This window comes from Trichosurus vulpecula, chromosome 2, assembly GCF_011100635.1.
Source record: "Trichosurus vulpecula isolate mTriVul1 chromosome 2, mTriVul1.pri, whole genome shotgun sequence".
Lineage (NCBI taxonomy): Eukaryota > Metazoa > Chordata > Mammalia > Diprotodontia > Phalangeridae > Trichosurus > Trichosurus vulpecula.
In genome coordinates, this window is record NC_050574.1 from 178,470,471 (window position 1) to 178,489,236 (window position 18,766).

Consider the following 18,766-nt stretch of genomic DNA (forward strand, 5'->3'; position numbering starts at 1 on the left):
AATAGAGGGTTGCCACAGCTATAGTGTAGGCCTTTGAAATTCCTACAAGGCTTCAAGGATAACAGTTGACCTTCCTTCAGGGAACACAATCATAAGTCTGAACTTCACCCCAAGAAAACTAGGATGGGTAGGCAATAATGGAAAAATAGGAGATGGCTGGCAGTCATCATTAGTAATCAATACAAAATTTATTTTAGAATTATGAATAATGTGAATTGACTGAGTTTTCTGGATTGTGTAGTACATGGAACAAAAATTATCACATGTTAATTCAATATTAGTTTATGGTGCTAATGGCCATCAGAAGGCAAGAATTTACGTAATATCTAGTTTTACGTGATTTGAAGAGAGCTAATCAGTTTTCTTAGGGAAGAGTCTTGGAAGGTTTTCCCATAGGTCCAAAATATTCATCAGATGCTAGGATCTTAACAAGATACAGCACATTCTAACAAGATATGGCCTACTTTCAACAAACAGGTCTGTCCTCACATCAGTATGGCTATAACCACTGTAATCAAAGGATGAACATTTAGAGAATAAAAACAAACACAGCCTGTAGAGCTTCATAGGAAGTCACTCGCCCAACTTTATTTTGTTTTGTATAACCCCTGTTGTATAACCCTTTTTATTTTGTGTAACTTTTGGCGTAGAGTCGACCCTTAAGTCTTTTTTTGACTCTTTTTTTGTGACTTAATAATATAATCTGAAGGTTCACAATTTTTGCAGGAAGAATCCAGTGGACATCTTAAATGTATATCGAATTGGCAGAGTTAATGAAACTGTGGAATTTCAGAGCAAGCTTGGCAATGTTCAGTCCTTATTACATGGAACACCTGGGAGAAATGTTGTTGGAATTCTTTCCCGGTAATAATATTCTATCTTTATTTTACCCAAACTTTTCAAGTTATTTTAAAGTTTTTTTTATACTTAAACAAGAATTCTCTTTATTCCTAAAAATTATTTTCATCTTAGTTCTGTAATGACTTTATTATTATACATATAGAAAATCTGATGGGAAAACAAATCTTTCCTTTAAAACCTTTCAGCCAAGGAGAAATACAATGCCTTTGTTACTCAAATAGATTTTTTTTAAAAAATAAGTTTTAAAATAGAGGAAGATATGAATTCTTACATATGCCACTGATACATCAATGTGTTGATATATATGAATATGTGTGTGTATATATTATAAATACATATGATTAAGATGAGCATTTGATTTTTGAGATCATTTAAATTAGTCACTCTATTCCCATTTATTTTAAACCATAAGAATTTTATTAGAGAATGGAAATGGCTCTATTTTTCAACCAGTTTAGCAATTTGGAATTCTTGTCTTTTTTGCCGTATGGACTTATATATAACCTTCTCATTTGTGTCATAAACAGTTTGAAGGAATTTAGAAGCTATGAATGATGATAGGTTTTCTCTGAGCCACACGGAAAGGTCATAATAAAAGAAAAATAATTTAAAAAAAAAAAACTGAAGAAAATTACCATGAAAGGTATGGGAAATGAAATAGAGAGAGCCTGGGGCAGGGAGAATAGTTAGGAGACCATTTCTATAGTCCAAACATAGAATGGTTATATTGATTCTATTGTGATGAGCAACTAGGGTATGATTTTTTAATTTAAGTAGTACCCTGGGGGGGCGGAGCCAAGATGGCAGCTGGTAAACAGGGACTAGAGTGAGCTCCCTACCCGAGTCCCTCCAAAAACCTATAAAAAATGGCTCTGAACCAATTCTAGAACGGCAGAACCCACAGAACAGCAGAGGGAAGCAGGGCTCCAGCCCAGGACAGCCTGGATGGTCTCTGGGTGAGGTCTATACCACACGAAGCTCGGAGCTGGGAGCTGGGAGCTGGGAACGGAGTGGAGCAGAGCCCAGCCTGAGCGGCGTGGACCATCCAGACCAGAAGCTGGGCGGAGGGAGCCCTAGCGCCCTGAATATGTGAGCTGCAGCAGTTACGAGACTTCTCAACCCACAAACACCAAAGACTGTGGAGAAGGTTAGTGGGAAAAGCTGCTGGAGTGGAAGGAGTTTGCGGTTCGGCTTCCAGCCCCGGGGGCAGCGGAGGTGGGGAAGCTACAGCTGTTGTTACTTCCGGCTCCAGGCCCACCTGGTGGGAGGAATTAAGTGGCGGATCACAGCAGGGGTGCACAGCCTGCCGAAGATCTAAGCCCAGTTCGGGTTGGGGGTCCTTGGGGAAGGAGCAGTGCGGGTCTGACAGAGCTGGCACCTCCCCCCCAAACGTGGAACATAGAACTCGCTAGTCTACAAGCAGTCATACCCCACTGAAAAACTCAAGGGTCAAGTTAGTGGGTTGGGAATATGGCCAGGCAGCGAAAATGCGCCCAGATTCAGTCTCAGACTTTGGATTCTTTCTTTGGTGACAAAGAAGACCAAAACATACAGCCTAAAGAAGACAACAAAGTCATAGAGCCTACAACAAAAGCCTCCAAGAAAAACATGAACTGGCCCCAGGCCATAGAAGAACTCAAAAAGGATTTGGAAAAGCAAGTTAGAGAAGTAGAGGAAAAATTGGGAAGAGAAATGAGAAGGATGCGAGAAAACCGTGAAAAACAAGTCAATGACTTGCTAAAGGAGACTCAAAAAAATACTGAAAAATACACTGAAGAAAACAACATCTTAAAAAACAGACTAACTCAAATGGCAAAAGAGCTCCAAAAAGCCAATGAGGAGAAGAATGCCTTGAAAGGCAGAATTAGCCAAATGGAAAAGGAGGTCCAAAAGACCTCTGAAGAAAATACTACTTTAAAAATTAGATTGGAGCAAGTGGAAGCTAGTGACTTTATGAGAAATCAGGATATTATAAAACAGAACCAAAGGAATGAAAAAATGGAAGACAATGTGAAATATCTCCTTGGAAAAACCACTGACCTGGGAAATAGATCCAGGAGAGATAATTTAAAAATTATTGGACTACCTGAAAGCCATGATCAAAAAAAGAGCTTAGATACCATCTTTCAAGAAATTATCAAGGAGAACTGCCCTGATATTCTAGAGCTACAGAGCAAAATAGAAATTGAAAGAATCCATCGATTGCCTCCTCAAATAGATCCCAAAAAGAAATCTCCTAGGAATATTGTCGCCAAATTCGAGAGCTCCCAGATCAAGGAGTAGTACCCTGACCTCTTTTCCCACCTTGATTAACTTGAAATGCATCTTAAGATTTGTTTGGTTTGTGTTTTTAAAAACTGTGTGTATGTGAACTACAAGTCTGAGTCTGAAATTAAACATATTTTCTCCCCATATGACTATGACATTCTTTTTATAGGGGATTGCTATTACCCAAAAAATTGGTTGAAGATCATGGAATAGAAAGAACAGATTTTGGAAATCTTGGTAGTGGAATATACTTCAGTGATTCTCTCAGGTCAGTAAAGTATTCCCAGCTATGCTTCTCCCTCCCTCTCCTTGTCAGTGAATAATTGAATACCCTAGATACTTTACTTTTTTCTGTGTTGTTTGTGAAATTTCCCTCCCAAGTAATAAATGTACTGAATGCAACTGATTTTTTTTTAGCTTAGTATATATAGTTAAGTCTTTTGGTTTTTGTTGGGTGCGTGTGTGTGTGTGTGTGTGTGTGTGTGTGTGTGTGTGTATGTGTTGGTTGGGGGGAATGCTAGGTCTCCCTATCTTCGGATGGAAGAACCTGGACTCCCACAGTCTTGACTCTACCACAGATCAACACAGAATATTTTACCTGCTCTTTTTTTCCCAACCTGGGCTAGTTTGCTCCTCCTTAGGCAGACTGGTGGCCCCTGCACCATCCTGGTGTTGACCTTAGTACATAAAATCTTCAGCTTGAGCCCACTGCAGTTCACAACTATTCAACTCAATCCACCAGCCTCACCCTCCACAGCAGCAAAGACTATGAGGCTTTGCTTATGTCTTTTGTTGTCACAGATTTAAGGGAACTGGCCTTTCAATAATATTGATTTACTATGGGGTTATTCATCATTATATATGGATTGTATACACAATCAGGCTATAAGGAAAAGCTCTTTCTTCCTTTGTACTCCTACTTAGATTTACCTTTATACAAACCAATTGGTTGTCAATTGGGGTGAGAAGGAATGTTGTCCTATTTAGTCAGCTCCGCAAAAATCAATTTTTCTCACAATGATAATTAAACCAGTTTTCTATAGGTAAACTACCAATGAGTTTGTAACCTTTTTGACTTGTTCTAAGAAAAACTAGCAAAGTGGGGAATTGTAATTAATTAGCTATAATTAACTAAATTTAAATAATTGTATAAATCTTCACCAAGAAAAGAATCTAATCTCTAGTGAACTTTCTCTGCCTTCTTTCTTCTGTTTCTTTTTTGAGCTATATTTATTGATTATTGTCGTCTCAAAGTGAACATTGGTTGTGAAATATGAATATATTAGGTTCAATTATAGCAAAGACCTCTATTGTTTCATTTATGTCATTTAAAAAGGCCATGTAATCTGGTGCTTCTGGATTTTTTTCTACCAACGTAGCTTCTTGAAAAGTTCTGTATGCTTTGAGTTCAAACCCCACCCCTTAGTTTTGCTACATAAAGTAAATATACCTCCAAAAAAGAAAACACTTTGCTTGGATTTCATAAATTCTTAATAAATATTTTTTACCGATATAACTAAGTCCATTGATAAGATGTATACATTTTTATATTGTCCTCAAAAATAAAAGCATACAAATGCAGTATAATGGCATATGTTCTTTCACATATAGTACAGGCATTAAGTACTCCCAACCAAGTAAAACGAATGGCACTAGATTCCTGGTTGTTTGTGATGTCGCCCTTGGATCCTGTATGAATTTGCACAAGAAAGATTTCTCATTAACTGAGTCACCACCAGGTTATGACAGTGTGCATGGAATTCGGAGAACAGAACATATCATCTCAGACTTTGAGGTATTTATATATTGATGTAATCAGGTGATCTAGTGAATATTAAAAGAAGGGTCTTTAGTCATTCTAGCCCCTTGAATCAAATATGTTGATATTTAAGTGAATACAACAAACATATATTAAATGATCATGATAAAAGAACACCATGCTAGGCCTGGGGCCAGATGAAAAATTTAGATCAGACATGGTCTCAGCCCTCAAGGAACTAGTAGAACTAGTAGAAAATGGATTTAGAATTATAAGGCATCTCAGAAGTTATATAGTTCAATAGTCCCCTCACCCCTATTTTCTAATTGAGGAAACTAAGTCCTAGAAAAGGTAAGTGATTTGCTCAGTGACCCTACAAGTATGTGGTAGAATGGGGATTTGAACCTGGACTCTTCACTACAAATCCAGAGCTTTCTCCATTGCACTATGATGCCTTCTAGGTCAATGAGACATGATTACACATAGCTACAATATATGCTATTTTATAGCAAGTGCATAAAAGGCACACAAAAGTGTGCTATGTAAGACCTGAGGGGGAAGGGCGTTATTGATTGAGGGATCAGAGAAGACTTCTTTAAGGAGTTGGGCTTTAAAGGATAGGTAGGAATTCAACAGGTGAAAGGTGAAAGAAGGCTTCCAGGAAAAAGGAATTCTGCAAGCAAAGCCATGGAGACATGAGAGTACATTGTGTATTTAGGGGGCAAGAAGTAATTATTTGGCTGAAATACAAAATAAAAGGTAGTGAGATGATGGTAGGTACTGGACCTATGATTCAATTTGTATGTAACATTCCCAGGTGAGGAAACTCCCTCTTCCAATATAGGTCAACACTTTCCAACTTCTTTTTTAAAAATAACTTTTTATTGATGCATTTTATCATAATTTCCCCCAGTATCCCTTTCTCTCCCCTTCCCAAAGAGCCATCCTATGTAATCAATAGTATTTTTGAAAGAAAAAATATTTAAAAAGTAAAAGAGGGAAAAAATCAGTGTAACTTCAATTTGTATTCTAGAGAATTGTCTAGGGGCTTCCAGGATGCATGTCAGAGGCAGGATTGGGTCCCCGCTCTTCCTGACTTCAAGATCCACTCTCTGTCTACTACTCCACACCACCTGCAAGGGAGTGTAATACAAGATCAGAAAGAAAGAGTTTCATAAAAGGCCTTTGTCATGTTACTTTACCTCTCTGTCTCCTCATATTATTTCTATCAATTACACAGTCATAAAATCCACATGATCATAGATTGGCTGTATTGACATCAATCAGCTTGTAAATATATATTTTTATGGAAACATCTGCTACTGTAATTTTTTTCCACTAGTTTCTTAAGGATTTCATTTTACTTGTCCTAGGATGATGAATTTGTTGTATACAAAACCAGTCAGGTTAAAATGAAATACCTTGTTAACTTTTGCATGCCTGGAGACCGAGTAAAGGACTTTTGTCCTTGTGCTAATACTGAGTGGGAGGAATATAGACCTGAGCTTTTAAATGATCATTCACAACTTAAAGGTAAGAGTCCCTAATTTAACTAATTCATTCTTTTTTAATGCATTTACCAAATGCCTATGTTTGATAATATTTATAAAACAAAATCTTACTCCAAAGTTTCCTCATTGAGTGAAAGTAACCCAGAGTCTCAAGAGGTAGGGCAATGAAGTGCAAGTTCTGGCTATTCTACCATGCTATAAAGACTTTGAGTATATATAGTCTTAGTGAAAGACTGTGCCTGCTTTAGGCCCAGCCTAGCTACATATGGAGATGTTGAACATTAGTTGGTTGGCCACTTAGTGATGAATTTCTTGGGCAATGGCAACTAGTAAAACAAAGAAAAATATAAAATGGCCCTCACCTTCATGTGACCTCTTTCCCCTTCTACAGAGAGAGTGGCAGAGTGTTGGAAAATGGGAAAGAAGGATGTTAAGAATCATAGTTTTTTATATTGTTTGTGAACTTTAAATATTGGTACCCTAGAAGTGACATCTTTGTCCAAAGACCAAAAAGTAAGTTCTGCTGGAGGAACTGAGTCATACCAATCTTGAGACTCTTACTATAAACAAAACCAGAATATAGAAGAAAAGTGTAGCTACATGAAAGAATGAAGATAATATCTTCTGTCTCCTAGGGGAGGCAAATAAAGGGATTGACATAGGCGGCTTTATTATGTGTCCCAAAGAAACAAGATACATCATTTCATAAACTATTTGATCATCATATATCACAGTACTGATAACTATTTGCAAAAAGGCTACCATGAAAATAATTTCAGTATATACACCAATACCTGAAACATGTGTTACAAAGAATGAAGAGGTAGAGAAATTCTGTGAAGATCTTCCAAAGACTCTCCAAGTTAAAGCAAAATATATATGCATGTATATATATATGCATATATAGATATTTCAATACTAAGGCAACAGTTGGGAGGAATGTTTAAAAATGTGAAAAATATGGTCCACAAATAAGGAATGAAACAGTCCAAAGATTTATAAACTGTACAGAAACTTTAGACTTATGCATCATAAATGTCTTCTTCAAGAAAAGAATCAGAAGGCACTAGACATCACAAGCCCTAAATGAAATAACAAAAATTAAAATTGATTATATCTTAGTATTCAGGGAAATGATTCATTGTGGAAGTGAGAATCATTCTAAATTAACTGTATATAGTCACACTACCTCCTTGTTAGATTAAAGATCAAAATAAGTGCAAAACTAGAGGAAGGAGTGGAAAATGAGGAAAAGGTACAGCATGCAATTATAAAAACTTCAACATGACCAATTTAAATAAGTTAGTAATGGCAAAAACGGTGAATGGATGGAGAAAAGGCTAGTGACAAATAACAACAACGAAAACTATAGTGCTTTATATAGTGCTTTAAGGTTTCCAAGTTGCTATGTGTGTGTGTGTGTGTGTGTGTGTGTATATATATATATTCTCCCTTGAGCCTCACAATAACTCCGTAAGGTAGATGCTATTATTACTTCCATTTTCCAGATGAAGAAACTGAGTTAGAAAGAGATTAAGTGATTTGCCCAAGGTCATACAGCTGTGAAGGATCTGAAGTAGAATTGGAACCCAACTCTTCATAATTCCAAATCTAATTCTCTGTCTACCAGGCAACCCAGCTGCATAGGTCCCCAATCTTCATGTAGAAGTTTAAATGGTATAAACCAATTTCCATCACAAGGAGATCAAACAAGGATTAAAAAGTGCCTTAGTTAGCGAATATGTGATTTACTGAAGTATGGGGAGAGATGGCATCCAGGTCACCACAGGTTTAGAATATAAACTTGTTTGTAAAATTTTATGAAGTTTGGTGGAAATTTTTGAACAGTATCATCTCATAAAATATCAGGAGAGGGAAAATTCAGTATAAAGGCTTGGCAAGAGACTCACCTAAATAAGACATTTAAAGAGACAATTAAAGGGGCAACAAACAAAAGATGGGAAAGTATTGAAAATAATTTTGTAACTCTTTTCACCATAAAAGACAACATAACCACCACACTTGGTGTCCAACATTACAGTTCTAAATGCAGTTATAGAGAAGATAGAAAAAGCACTGAACCAAAAAGAGAACAAAAGTGGAAAAAGCAAGAGAACTAGACCAACTATATATAGAGGACGTCTCTGTTAGAGGGGGCACAATGGTAAGGTTATTGAGGGATTTATTTTCAAGAAATCTGAAGGAAAGGAAGAGATCAAAGGTGTGGGAAGCATTTCAGGTCTGATTGCCAAGAAGGGCAACCAAAAGAACATCCATAACTACTAACCCACATGTTTGCAGTTTTTATGAGAATAATATACACATCACTGGGGAAATTCTTGAGGGCATTAGAAGAGAATAGTCAGGGCTTTGCAAATGATATTCCAAAGCTTGACATAGTCAACTGAAAAACGTAGAGAATATAGGATCCCAATATACTCATTTTTCAACTATTAAAAAGCATTTGATTCAGTAGAGCAGCATACTATCTTAAAGACTCTTCTCTGACAAGGTACATTCCATGGATGTGTCAAAATTATGCACAATTCCTTAAATATGTAACAGAAATGGTATTGTTGCTGATACTTTAATCATTAATAGTAGTCAAGGTTGTTGCTGCTGTCATGGAAAGAGATCCAATACCAACTCCAAGTTGAAAAGGAATTTCTTAGAGATGCTGAGTTCCTCTATATAATCCTCTTTACAGATGACATTGGGCTGATTGTGTCAAGCCTCATGGCTGAGATTCATAATTAGAAATTTAACTTAACTACCCACCTAGGAAAAGCAGGTGGATGAAGAATGTCTATTATACAGTATAAAGTTATCAGTGAATGGACAACTTGTAGAGTTCTTCCACCAGTATGTTGAATTGGGCTCAGTTGAAAAAAGGAGGAAAATAGATTGAATTACCTTTGGATAATCAGAAAGTTATTTTAAGGACTACAAACTTCTACTTGAAACTTTTCCAGACACCAGTGCTCTTCTGGTGGTGATATATAACTCCAGGTCACTTTCCAAAGATTTTAAATTGTTACCCCAAAGCCCATGGAGAACCGCATGGTGGACATGAACAAGCTGCAAGACATAAACACATAAGGAACTACAAAGAAGAAACTATACATAGGATGTTATTAAAGAGATTAGTTAGCTAAAAAGGTGAGCTAGTCAAGTAGTAAGATCAAGGCAAAGCCCCAACATGATGGGCAAACCACTCATGCTGAAATTATAAGGAAAGTCAGACATGAATCACACAGAATAAGCTGGTGTATCTGGATTGTGATGTATATTATTTGAGAAAGTATCCTCATTGATGAGATTGCATATTTTTTTGAAGACCTCTTCTGATCTCTCGTTAAGGCATAGAAATAACCAATCAGTGGAATGCAAGCTCACACAGTTTTTACTAAACAGAAGGCTTTATGTACCACATGGATAACAGATCATGTATTTGTGTTAGACAAGTTGGGAAAAGTTCATCACCAAGTTGGCCACCACATGAGAAGTAGAAGGGCTGTAATCTGTATTAGTGGAAGGAGTATTAAATCATGGCATTCCAAGTATTGAAATGTGATTTCCTTTATATTTGCAAAGAACTTTCCCCTCCTACTTAATAATTATGCCTAAAACCCTAGGAACAAGCATTTCATTCCTTTTCTCATGTTGTATGAATTAGGTTACAGAATTTGGCATTAGATGATTCTGAATTTCCTGTCTGGAAAAAACTATGGGCTATTTAAAAATAAACCAAACATTTCTTAAGTATCTTCTTTGTGCCAGGCACTATGTAGAGCAATGAAGACACAGAGATAAAAATGAAACATTCCCCACCCTCAAGGGGTTTACATACTATGGGGAGGGGAAGATTGCCCAACATATACATACGTGTGTATATACAGAATAAATGCAGGGTAGTTAAGGGGAGGAAGTCAGGAAGGTGAGCTTGAAGGTGGTGCTTGAGGGAGAGGTGAAGAGGTGGACAGCCCACTATGGGAGAGGGAAGCATGTTGATGCACCTGGTTAGGTAAGTTGGGGCCAGGTGGGAAAGTGCAATAAAAACAAAATAGAATTTTGTATCCTAGAGACAAGAAGGAGCTACTGGAGTTATTGAGTGACATAGTCAGATTTATGCTTAATGAAGATCATTTTGGCAGCTGTGCAAGATAGGTTGGAACAGGGAGAGACTTGAGGCAGGGAGACCAATTAGGAAGTAGTTTTAATAGTTCAGGTAAATAGATGATGAGGGTCAAAGACCGTTTTGTCAAGCTCAGAGAGAAACAGATCCCTCCTGTCTTCATTTTGACTTAGAAAACCACAAATTAACTTTATATTGTACTGTATTTTTATTTACTTTAAACATTTTCCAATTGCATTTTAATCTAATTTGTTTCCCTCTGGAGGCTTGTGGCCTCAAGACTGACACCTGTGAGAAGGAGACAGATGTGAAAGATGTGGTGGAGAGCAAGGGACGGCAAGATTTGGCAACTGATTATATGTGTAGGGTGAGGAAAAAAATAAGAGGTCAAGTATGTCAAAGAGGATGCAAAACAGGGAGATCAAAGAACTAGTAGGTGCCATCAACAGAAAAAAGGAAGTTCTGAAGAGTGAATTTGAAGGGAACAATAATGAGTTCTTCTATTTAGGGAATGTGGTTTTTGAGATGTCTATGGAAACATACAATTTGAAATGTCCAATAAGCAGTTGATGTTGCAGGACCAAACCTTAGGAGGGAGACTGGAGCTAAATATATAGATCTTGGAGTCATCAGCAGAGAGGTGGTGATTAAACCCATGAGAGATGGTGAGATCGACAAATGAGAATGTGTAGAGAGAGAAGAAATATGGACCCCAGGATCAAAAAAAAAAAAACCCAAACCATAGATAGATAGATAGATAGATATAGCTAGTTCTGATGAAAATAAGGTTCACTCCCTCCTCCTCGTCTCCCTCATGTTTCCCTCCAGTGTAAAAGCTTTTTCTTGCCTCTTTTGTGTGAGATAGTTTACCCCATTCTACCTCTCCCTTTCCCTTTCCCCCAGTGCATTCTTCTCTCTCTCCTTAATTTTATTTCTTTAGATCCCTTCACATTCAACACACATCTGTGCCCTCTGTCTTTATATATTCCTAACTGCCCTTATAGTGAGAATATTCTTATGAGTTACAAGTATCATCTTTCCATGTAGGAGTGTAAACAGTTCAGCTTTAATAAGACCTTTTATGATTTCATTTTCCTGTTTACCTTTTTATGCTCTCGAGTCTTGTTTTTAAAAGTTGAATTTTCTCTTCCGCTCTGGTCTTTTCACCAAGAATGCTTGAAAGCCCTCTGTTTCATTGAATATTTATTCTTCCTCTTAAAGGATTACACTCAGTTTACTGGGTAGGTGATTCTTGGTTATAATCCTTGCTTTTTTTGCCTTTCAGAATGTTATATTCCAAGCCCATGATCCTTTAATTCAGAAGCTGCTAAATCTTGTGTTATCCTGACTGTGACTCCATGATATTTGAATTGATACTTTCTGGCTGCTTGCAATATTTTCTCCTTGACCTGGGAGCTCTGGAATTTGACTATGGTATTCCTGGGAATTTTCATTTTGGAATCTCAGGAGGTGATTGGTGGATTCTTTCCATTTCTTTTTTACCCTCTGGTAGAATATCAGAGCAGTTTTCCTTGTTAATTTCTTGAAAGATGATGTCTAGGTTTTTTATCATGGTTTTCAAGTAGTCTAATATTTTTAAATTATCTCTCTTGGATCTATTTTCCAGGTCATTTGTTTTTCCAGAGAGATATTTCACATTGTCTGCTATTTTTTTCATTCTTTTGGTTTTGTTTTATTGTTTCTTGATTTCTTATGAAGTCATTAGCTTCCATTTGCTCAGTTCTAATTTTTAAGAAATTATCTTCTTCAGTGAGCTTTTGTGCCTCTTTTCCATTTGGCCAATTCTACTTTTTAAGGAGTTTTTTTCTTCAGTGAATTTTTGTGCCTCTTTTTCCATTTGGCCAATTCTGCTTTTCAAGGCATTTTTCTCCTCATTGGGTTTTTGTACCTCTTTTACCATTTGGCCTTGCCTGTTTTTTAAGGTGTTATTTTCTTCAGTAATTTTTTTTTGTGTCTTCTTTACCAAGCTGTTGACTCATTTTTCATTTGCTTGCACCACTCTTTATTTCTCTTCTCAGGTTTCCTTCTACTTCTCTTACTTGATTTTCAAAATTCTTTTTGACCCCTTCTGTGGTCTGAGACTAATTCATATTTTTCTTGGACACCTGGATACAGGAGCTTTGATTTTGTTATCTTCTTGTGAGTGTCTTTTAATCTTCCTTGTCACCATAGCAGGTTTCTATGGTCAGAATTTTTTCTGTTGCTTTCTCACTTTCCCAGCCTATTTCTTGACTTTTAACTCTTTATTAAAGTAAACCTCTGGGAGTGCATTATCCCAAGCTTTATGGGTTTTTATGCAGCTGTTTTCAGAGATAATTCTATGGACCTGTAAGTTTTCAGTCCTTCCAAGGTAGTAGGCTCTAAAGAGAGCTGTTTACTACTCTCCTGCCCTGTGCTGTGTTCTATGAGTGACCACAAGCTCTCTTGGAACTTTGATGAGAGTCCCCACTCTACTGTGGCCACTGGGGTGTGCTAGTGCACTTCCTCACCCTGGGACTGCCATCTAGGACTACGACCAAGATCTGAGTATGGACAAAGCACAGTCCTGCCTCAATACCTTCTAATCAGTTGTTTGATCCCCTTACCATGTGTGGCCTGAGAGCTCTGGAAACAGCTGCTGCCACTGCAGATTCAGTGGCTCCAAAGGCCTATTCCTGCTTTGCTGGGGCTGGGTCTGTGCTGGCACAGCCTGCACTGAACTGTGCTCCTCTCTTACCCAGGTGTGACAGACCTTTCCTCCTGACCTTCTAAGTTGTCTGTGGCTGGAAAATTATTTCACCCTGCCCTTTTGTGGGTTCTGCTACCCTAGGAATTTTTTTATGGTATTATTTAAATGTTTTCAGAAGGGTTTTGGAGTGAGTTCAGGCAAGTCGCTGCTTTTTCTCTGCTACCTCCCCCTGAAAATGTTCTTACCACAAGTTTCTCTGATAAAAGCCTCATTTCTCAAATACGTACTGAGTATAGAATTGAGTCAAGTATATAAAAATAAAAGCCATTCCCCAATTGATAAATGGTAGAAGGATATAAACAGGCAGCTTTCAGAAGAAGAAATCAAAGCTATCTACACTTATATTTTAAAATTCACTATTGGTTAGAGAAAGGCATATTAAAACAACTCTGAGGTATTACCTCACACCTACCAGAATTGACACATGCTGGAGGGGATGAGGGAAAAATAGGTGCACTAATGAACTGTTGGTGGAGTAGTGAGGTGGTCCAGCCATTCTGGAGAACAACTTGGAATTAGGCCCAAAAGGCTATAAAACTGTGCACATCCTTTGACCCACCAATACCACTACTAGATCTCTACCTCAGAGAGATCAAGGAAAAAGGAAAAGGATTTAGATACACAAAGATATTTATATAAGCTCTTTTTGTTGTGGCAAAGAACTGGAAATCAGGGGGATGCTCATCAACTGGGAAATGGCAGAACAAGTTGTAGCGTATAATTGTGATGGAATACCATTACCGTTGTGCTCTGGGAGATGCCAAAGGAGGGGGGTGGTTTCAGAAAAATATGGCAAGACCTGTATGAACGGATACAAAGTAAAGTCAGGAGAATCAAGAGATCATTGTGCACAGTAACAACAATGTTGTAATGATGATTGACTGTGAAAGACTTAGCAACTCCAATCAATACAGTGATCCAAAACAATTCCAAAAGCTTCATGAAGAAAAAATGCCATACACCTCCAGAGAGAGATAACTGATAGACTCTGAGTGCAAATTGAAGTATAATTTTCTGTCTTTATTTTTCTTGCTTGTCCTTTTAAAATGTGGCTAATATGAAAATGTTTTGCATGATTTCACATACATAACTGATATCATTTTACTTTCTTCCTCAGTGGGCAGAGGAAGATGTGGGAAGGAAGGAAAGAATTTGGAACTCAAAATTTAAAAAGAGTACCAAAAATAAATAGATAATAAAATTTTAAATATCTTCAAAAAGAAAAAGTCAAATATTTATATCATAGAAGTCATATGATAGCTTATGAGTGATCAGATATGTAAGCAACCAAAGAGTGTTCTTGAATTTAATGTGAGTGTTACAAATCCTATTGGCATACTAAAGGATAAATTTAACTATTCAAGAAATATACTTGGATTCCAATTATAAATTAAAAAAGAAAATGTTGAAATGTTTTGTTATTCAGAATATTGAGAGGAGAACAAGATTCTTAAAATTTTAAAGAAAAAATCATTTTTTGCAAATGCTGCCAACTCTTTGCTATCTGAAAATTGTATTTACTTACACTGCATCCTCTGCTATTTGAAATAAATTGCTGTTTTTACATTTGCCATAAAGTATAAGTGTATTAGGTTAAGGAAAAGTAGCAATAGACAAAATAACTAAAAATTATACTAAACAAAGACACATTAAAAAAATCTAACAATTAAATTGTTACTATTTAGATTATGCATTACCAGATGCTGACCCTTTCACCAACATAAAAGCTGGCCTTCAGGATCTCTCTGGGATTCAAATCCCTCTTGAAGAGATTCATATCAAGGGAAGAATAATGGACTTCATAGCCCAGGTATGGTTTATACTGTTGTACTGTAATAAAGAACTGTATTCAGATCTAGCAATAGGATTCTAGATTCTCTGAATTTTGTTGCATTTTTGTGATCTTTTTGAAATACATACTTTTCTAAAATTTAATTAGTCTTTCTATAGTTATATACATCATTGGATCCTGACACTAATTACCTGATTTCATTATAATTTTAAAAATTCCAAATGAAAATAAGAGACTTATGATCATATAATCAGAGTCACAGAGTCTCAGAGTTAGAAGGGACCTCAGATGCAATCTACTCTAATCTATGCCTGACCCTGAAACCCCGCTATTCCATCAATGACAAGTAATTATCCAGCTTTTACTTGAAGACCTCCATTAAGAGGAAATCTATTACTTCCCAAGGCAGCCCATTTCACTATTAGGCAGCTCTAATCTTAGGAAATTTTTTCTTAAATCAAGCCTAAATCTGTCTCTCTGAAACTTCCATCCATCACCTCTGGTTTGGTCCACTGGAGCCAAGCAGAACAAGTTTAAATGTCTTCTACTTGAAAGCCCTTCAGAGACCTGAAGACAATTATCATTATTTTTATTATTAACCCCTAAGTCTCTTTTCCAGGCTAAACTTCCACATTTACTTCAACAAGTTCTTTTATGATGTGATCTTTCCAATCCTATCACAACCTTGTTTGCCCTCTGCTAGACATAGTCCAGTTTTTCTACAGGCTTCTAAAATTTGGTGTCTGTAACTGAACACAGTGTTCCAGATGGGGTCTGATCAGGGCAGAAGTACAGTAAGATTATTGCCTAGTCCTACATACTCTGCCTCTCTTAAAATAACCTAAAATCACATTAACTTTTTTTCTGCAGTATTAACCATTTGAATCATAGCAAATTTATAGTTTGTTTAAATTCCCTAATCCTTTTCATGGACAGTTAGGTAGTGCCGTGGATAAAGTTCCAGAGCTGGAGTCAGGAAGACTAATCTTCCTGAGTTCAAATCTGGCCTTAGGCATTTACTAGCTGTGTGATTGTGGGCAAGTCACTTAACCCTGTTTACCTCAGTTTCCTCATCTTTAAAATGAGCTGGAGAAGGAAATGGCAAACCTTTCTACTATCTTTGGCAAGAAAACCACGCAAGGGGTCACAAAGAATCTGACACAACTGAAATAATTGAACAACAAATCCTTTTCATAAGAATGTTATCTAGTCCCACCTACACAGTTCTGTGATTGTGAAGATCATTCTTTTGAATAAAGATGTAGTTTGGGGTAGAGACAAGATGGCAGACTAAAGGCAGGGACCCACCTTAGCTCTTGCAAATTACCCTCCAAATAACATTAAAATAATGCCTCAAAATGAATTCTGAAGTGGTAGAACCAACAAAAGGACAAGGTGAAACAATTTTCCAGCCCAAGATGACTTAGACATTTGGCAGGAAAGGTCTGTCTCATCAAAGTGAGAATGGAACAAAATTCAAAACAGACCATGCCCGTGCAGGCTACTCCCCAATAAGCCAGCAGCAGGCCTTGGAGGCAACTGAATCAATTGTTCTCAGCTCACAGAAGTTAAGGGGGATGGACAACTGGTCAGAAGGAGATTACTGGAGACTCTTTTCTGGCACTTAGGGTAGGACTCTGTTGCATTGCCCATACAGAGTTCTAGGTCTCAGTGCCAGGGCAAGGAGGGGTAGGAAACAGGACACAGTTCCAGGGCAGAGAAGAGCACTTGTGGTCACTCACACACCAGAGCATAGACCAGGAGAGCAGTGACTACATGTCTCCTTAGATCATACCACCTGGGAAGAACTGAAAACTTATAGACCCTCCAGAACTAGATCTGAAAACAGCAGCACATAAAATCTGAAGGTTGTAACATTGTTCCCTCCTCCCTGAGATAAGATCTCAACTTGAACATAAAGTTAAAAGTCAAGAAATAGGCTGGAAAAGTGAGCAAACAAAAATGAACCTGACCCTAGAAAGTTACTATGGTAACAGGGAAAATCAAAACAAACTCAGAAGGCCAGCAATGTCAAAACAGCTACATGCAAAGCTTCCCCCAAAAAAAGTTAATTGCTCTCAGGCCCAAAAAGAATCCCTGGAAGAGATCAAGAAGGATTTTAAAAATCAAATAAAAGAGATAGAGGAAAAATTGGGAAAAGAAATAAGAATGACGTAAGTAAATCATGGAAAAAGAGTCAATAGCTTGTTAAAGGAGGAACAAAAAAATGCTGAAAAAATAACACCTTAAAAAAACAGAATAGGCCAAATGGGAAAAAATGTACAAAAGTTCACTAAAGAGAAGAACTACTTTAAAGTAGGATTGACCAAATGGAAAAGGAGATCCAAAAGCTCACAGAAGAAAATAAGCCTTTCAAAATTAGAATTGGGCAAGTGGAAACTAATGCCTCTATGAGACATTAACAAACAATAAAACAAAATCAAAAGAATGAAAAAATAGAAGAAAATGTAAGATATCTCATTGGAAAAAACAAATTACTTAGAAAAAAGATCAAGGAGAGATAATTTAATAATTATTGGACCATAACAAAAAGAGCTCAAAAAAAGAGCCTAGATATAATCTTTCAAGATATTATCAAGGAAAACTGCCCTTATATTCTAGAACCAGAAGGTAAAATAGAAATTGAAAGGATCAACCTATCACCTCCTGAAAGAGATCCCAAAGTGAAAACTCTAAGGAATGCTATAGCCAAATTCCAGAGCTCCCAGGTCAAGGAGAAAATATTTCAGGCAGCCAGAAAGAAACAATTCAAATATCATGGAGCTGCAGTCAGGATAGGTCAAGATTTAGCAGCTTCTATATTAATGGAGCAAAGCACTTGGAAGATGATATCCCAGAGGACAAAGAAGCTAGGATTATAACCAAGAATCACCCACCCAGCAAAACTGAGTAGAAGCTTTCGGGGGGGAATGAATATTTAATGAAATAGAGGACTTTAAAGCAATCCTTATGAAAAGATCAGAGCTGAATAGAAACTTTGACTTTCAAATATAAGATTCGAGAAAAACATAAAAAAGTAAACATGAAAGAAGAATCATAAGGGATTCAATAAGGTTAAACTATTTACATCGCTACATATTAAGATGATACTTATAACTTCTAAGAATTTTACCATTATTAGGGCAGTTAAAGGAACACATATATATATAATATATAAATGTATATATACACAGATGGCATGAGTATGAGTTGAATATGATAGGATAATATCTCAAAAAATAAAATTAAGGGGTGAGAAAGAGGTATGCACTAGGAGAAAGGGGAAGGGAGAGGTCACATAAAAGAGGTATGAAAGGTGTGTGTGTGTGTGTGTGTGTGCATGCGCCCGCATGTGTGTGTGTGTGTTTAAATCTGTGATTTCAGGCCAAGATGGTGGCTGGTAAGCACGGACTAGAGTGAGCTCCGTACCCGAGTCCCTCCAAAAACCTATAAAAATGGCTCTGAACCAATTCTAGAACAGCAGAACCCACAGAACAGCAGAGGGAAGCAGGGCTCCAGCCCAGGACAGCCTGGATGGTCTCTGGGTGAGGTCTATTCCACACGAAGCTCGGAGCTGGGAGCTGGGAGCTGGGAACGGAGTGGAGCAGAGCCCAGCCTGAGCGGCGTGGACGATCCAGACCAGAAGCCGGGCGGAGGGGGCCCTAGCGCCCTAAATATGTGAGCTGCGGCA

At 37.3% G+C, this 18,766-nt stretch overlaps 1 protein-coding gene across 1 annotated transcript in view; it reads left to right on the plus strand.

Annotated features, from left to right (window-relative positions):
• Window positions 1-18,766, plus strand: part of PARP4 (poly(ADP-ribose) polymerase family member 4) — a 117,476-nt gene that overhangs the window by 36,058 nt on the left and 62,652 nt on the right. Inside the window, 5 exon segments of the mRNA XM_036743997.1 lie at window positions 727-864; window positions 3,299-3,397; window positions 4,741-4,924; window positions 6,262-6,421; window positions 14,969-15,093. Of these exon segments, the coding sequence (XP_036599892.1) occupies window positions 727-864; window positions 3,299-3,397; window positions 4,741-4,924; window positions 6,262-6,421; window positions 14,969-15,093 (706 nt within the window).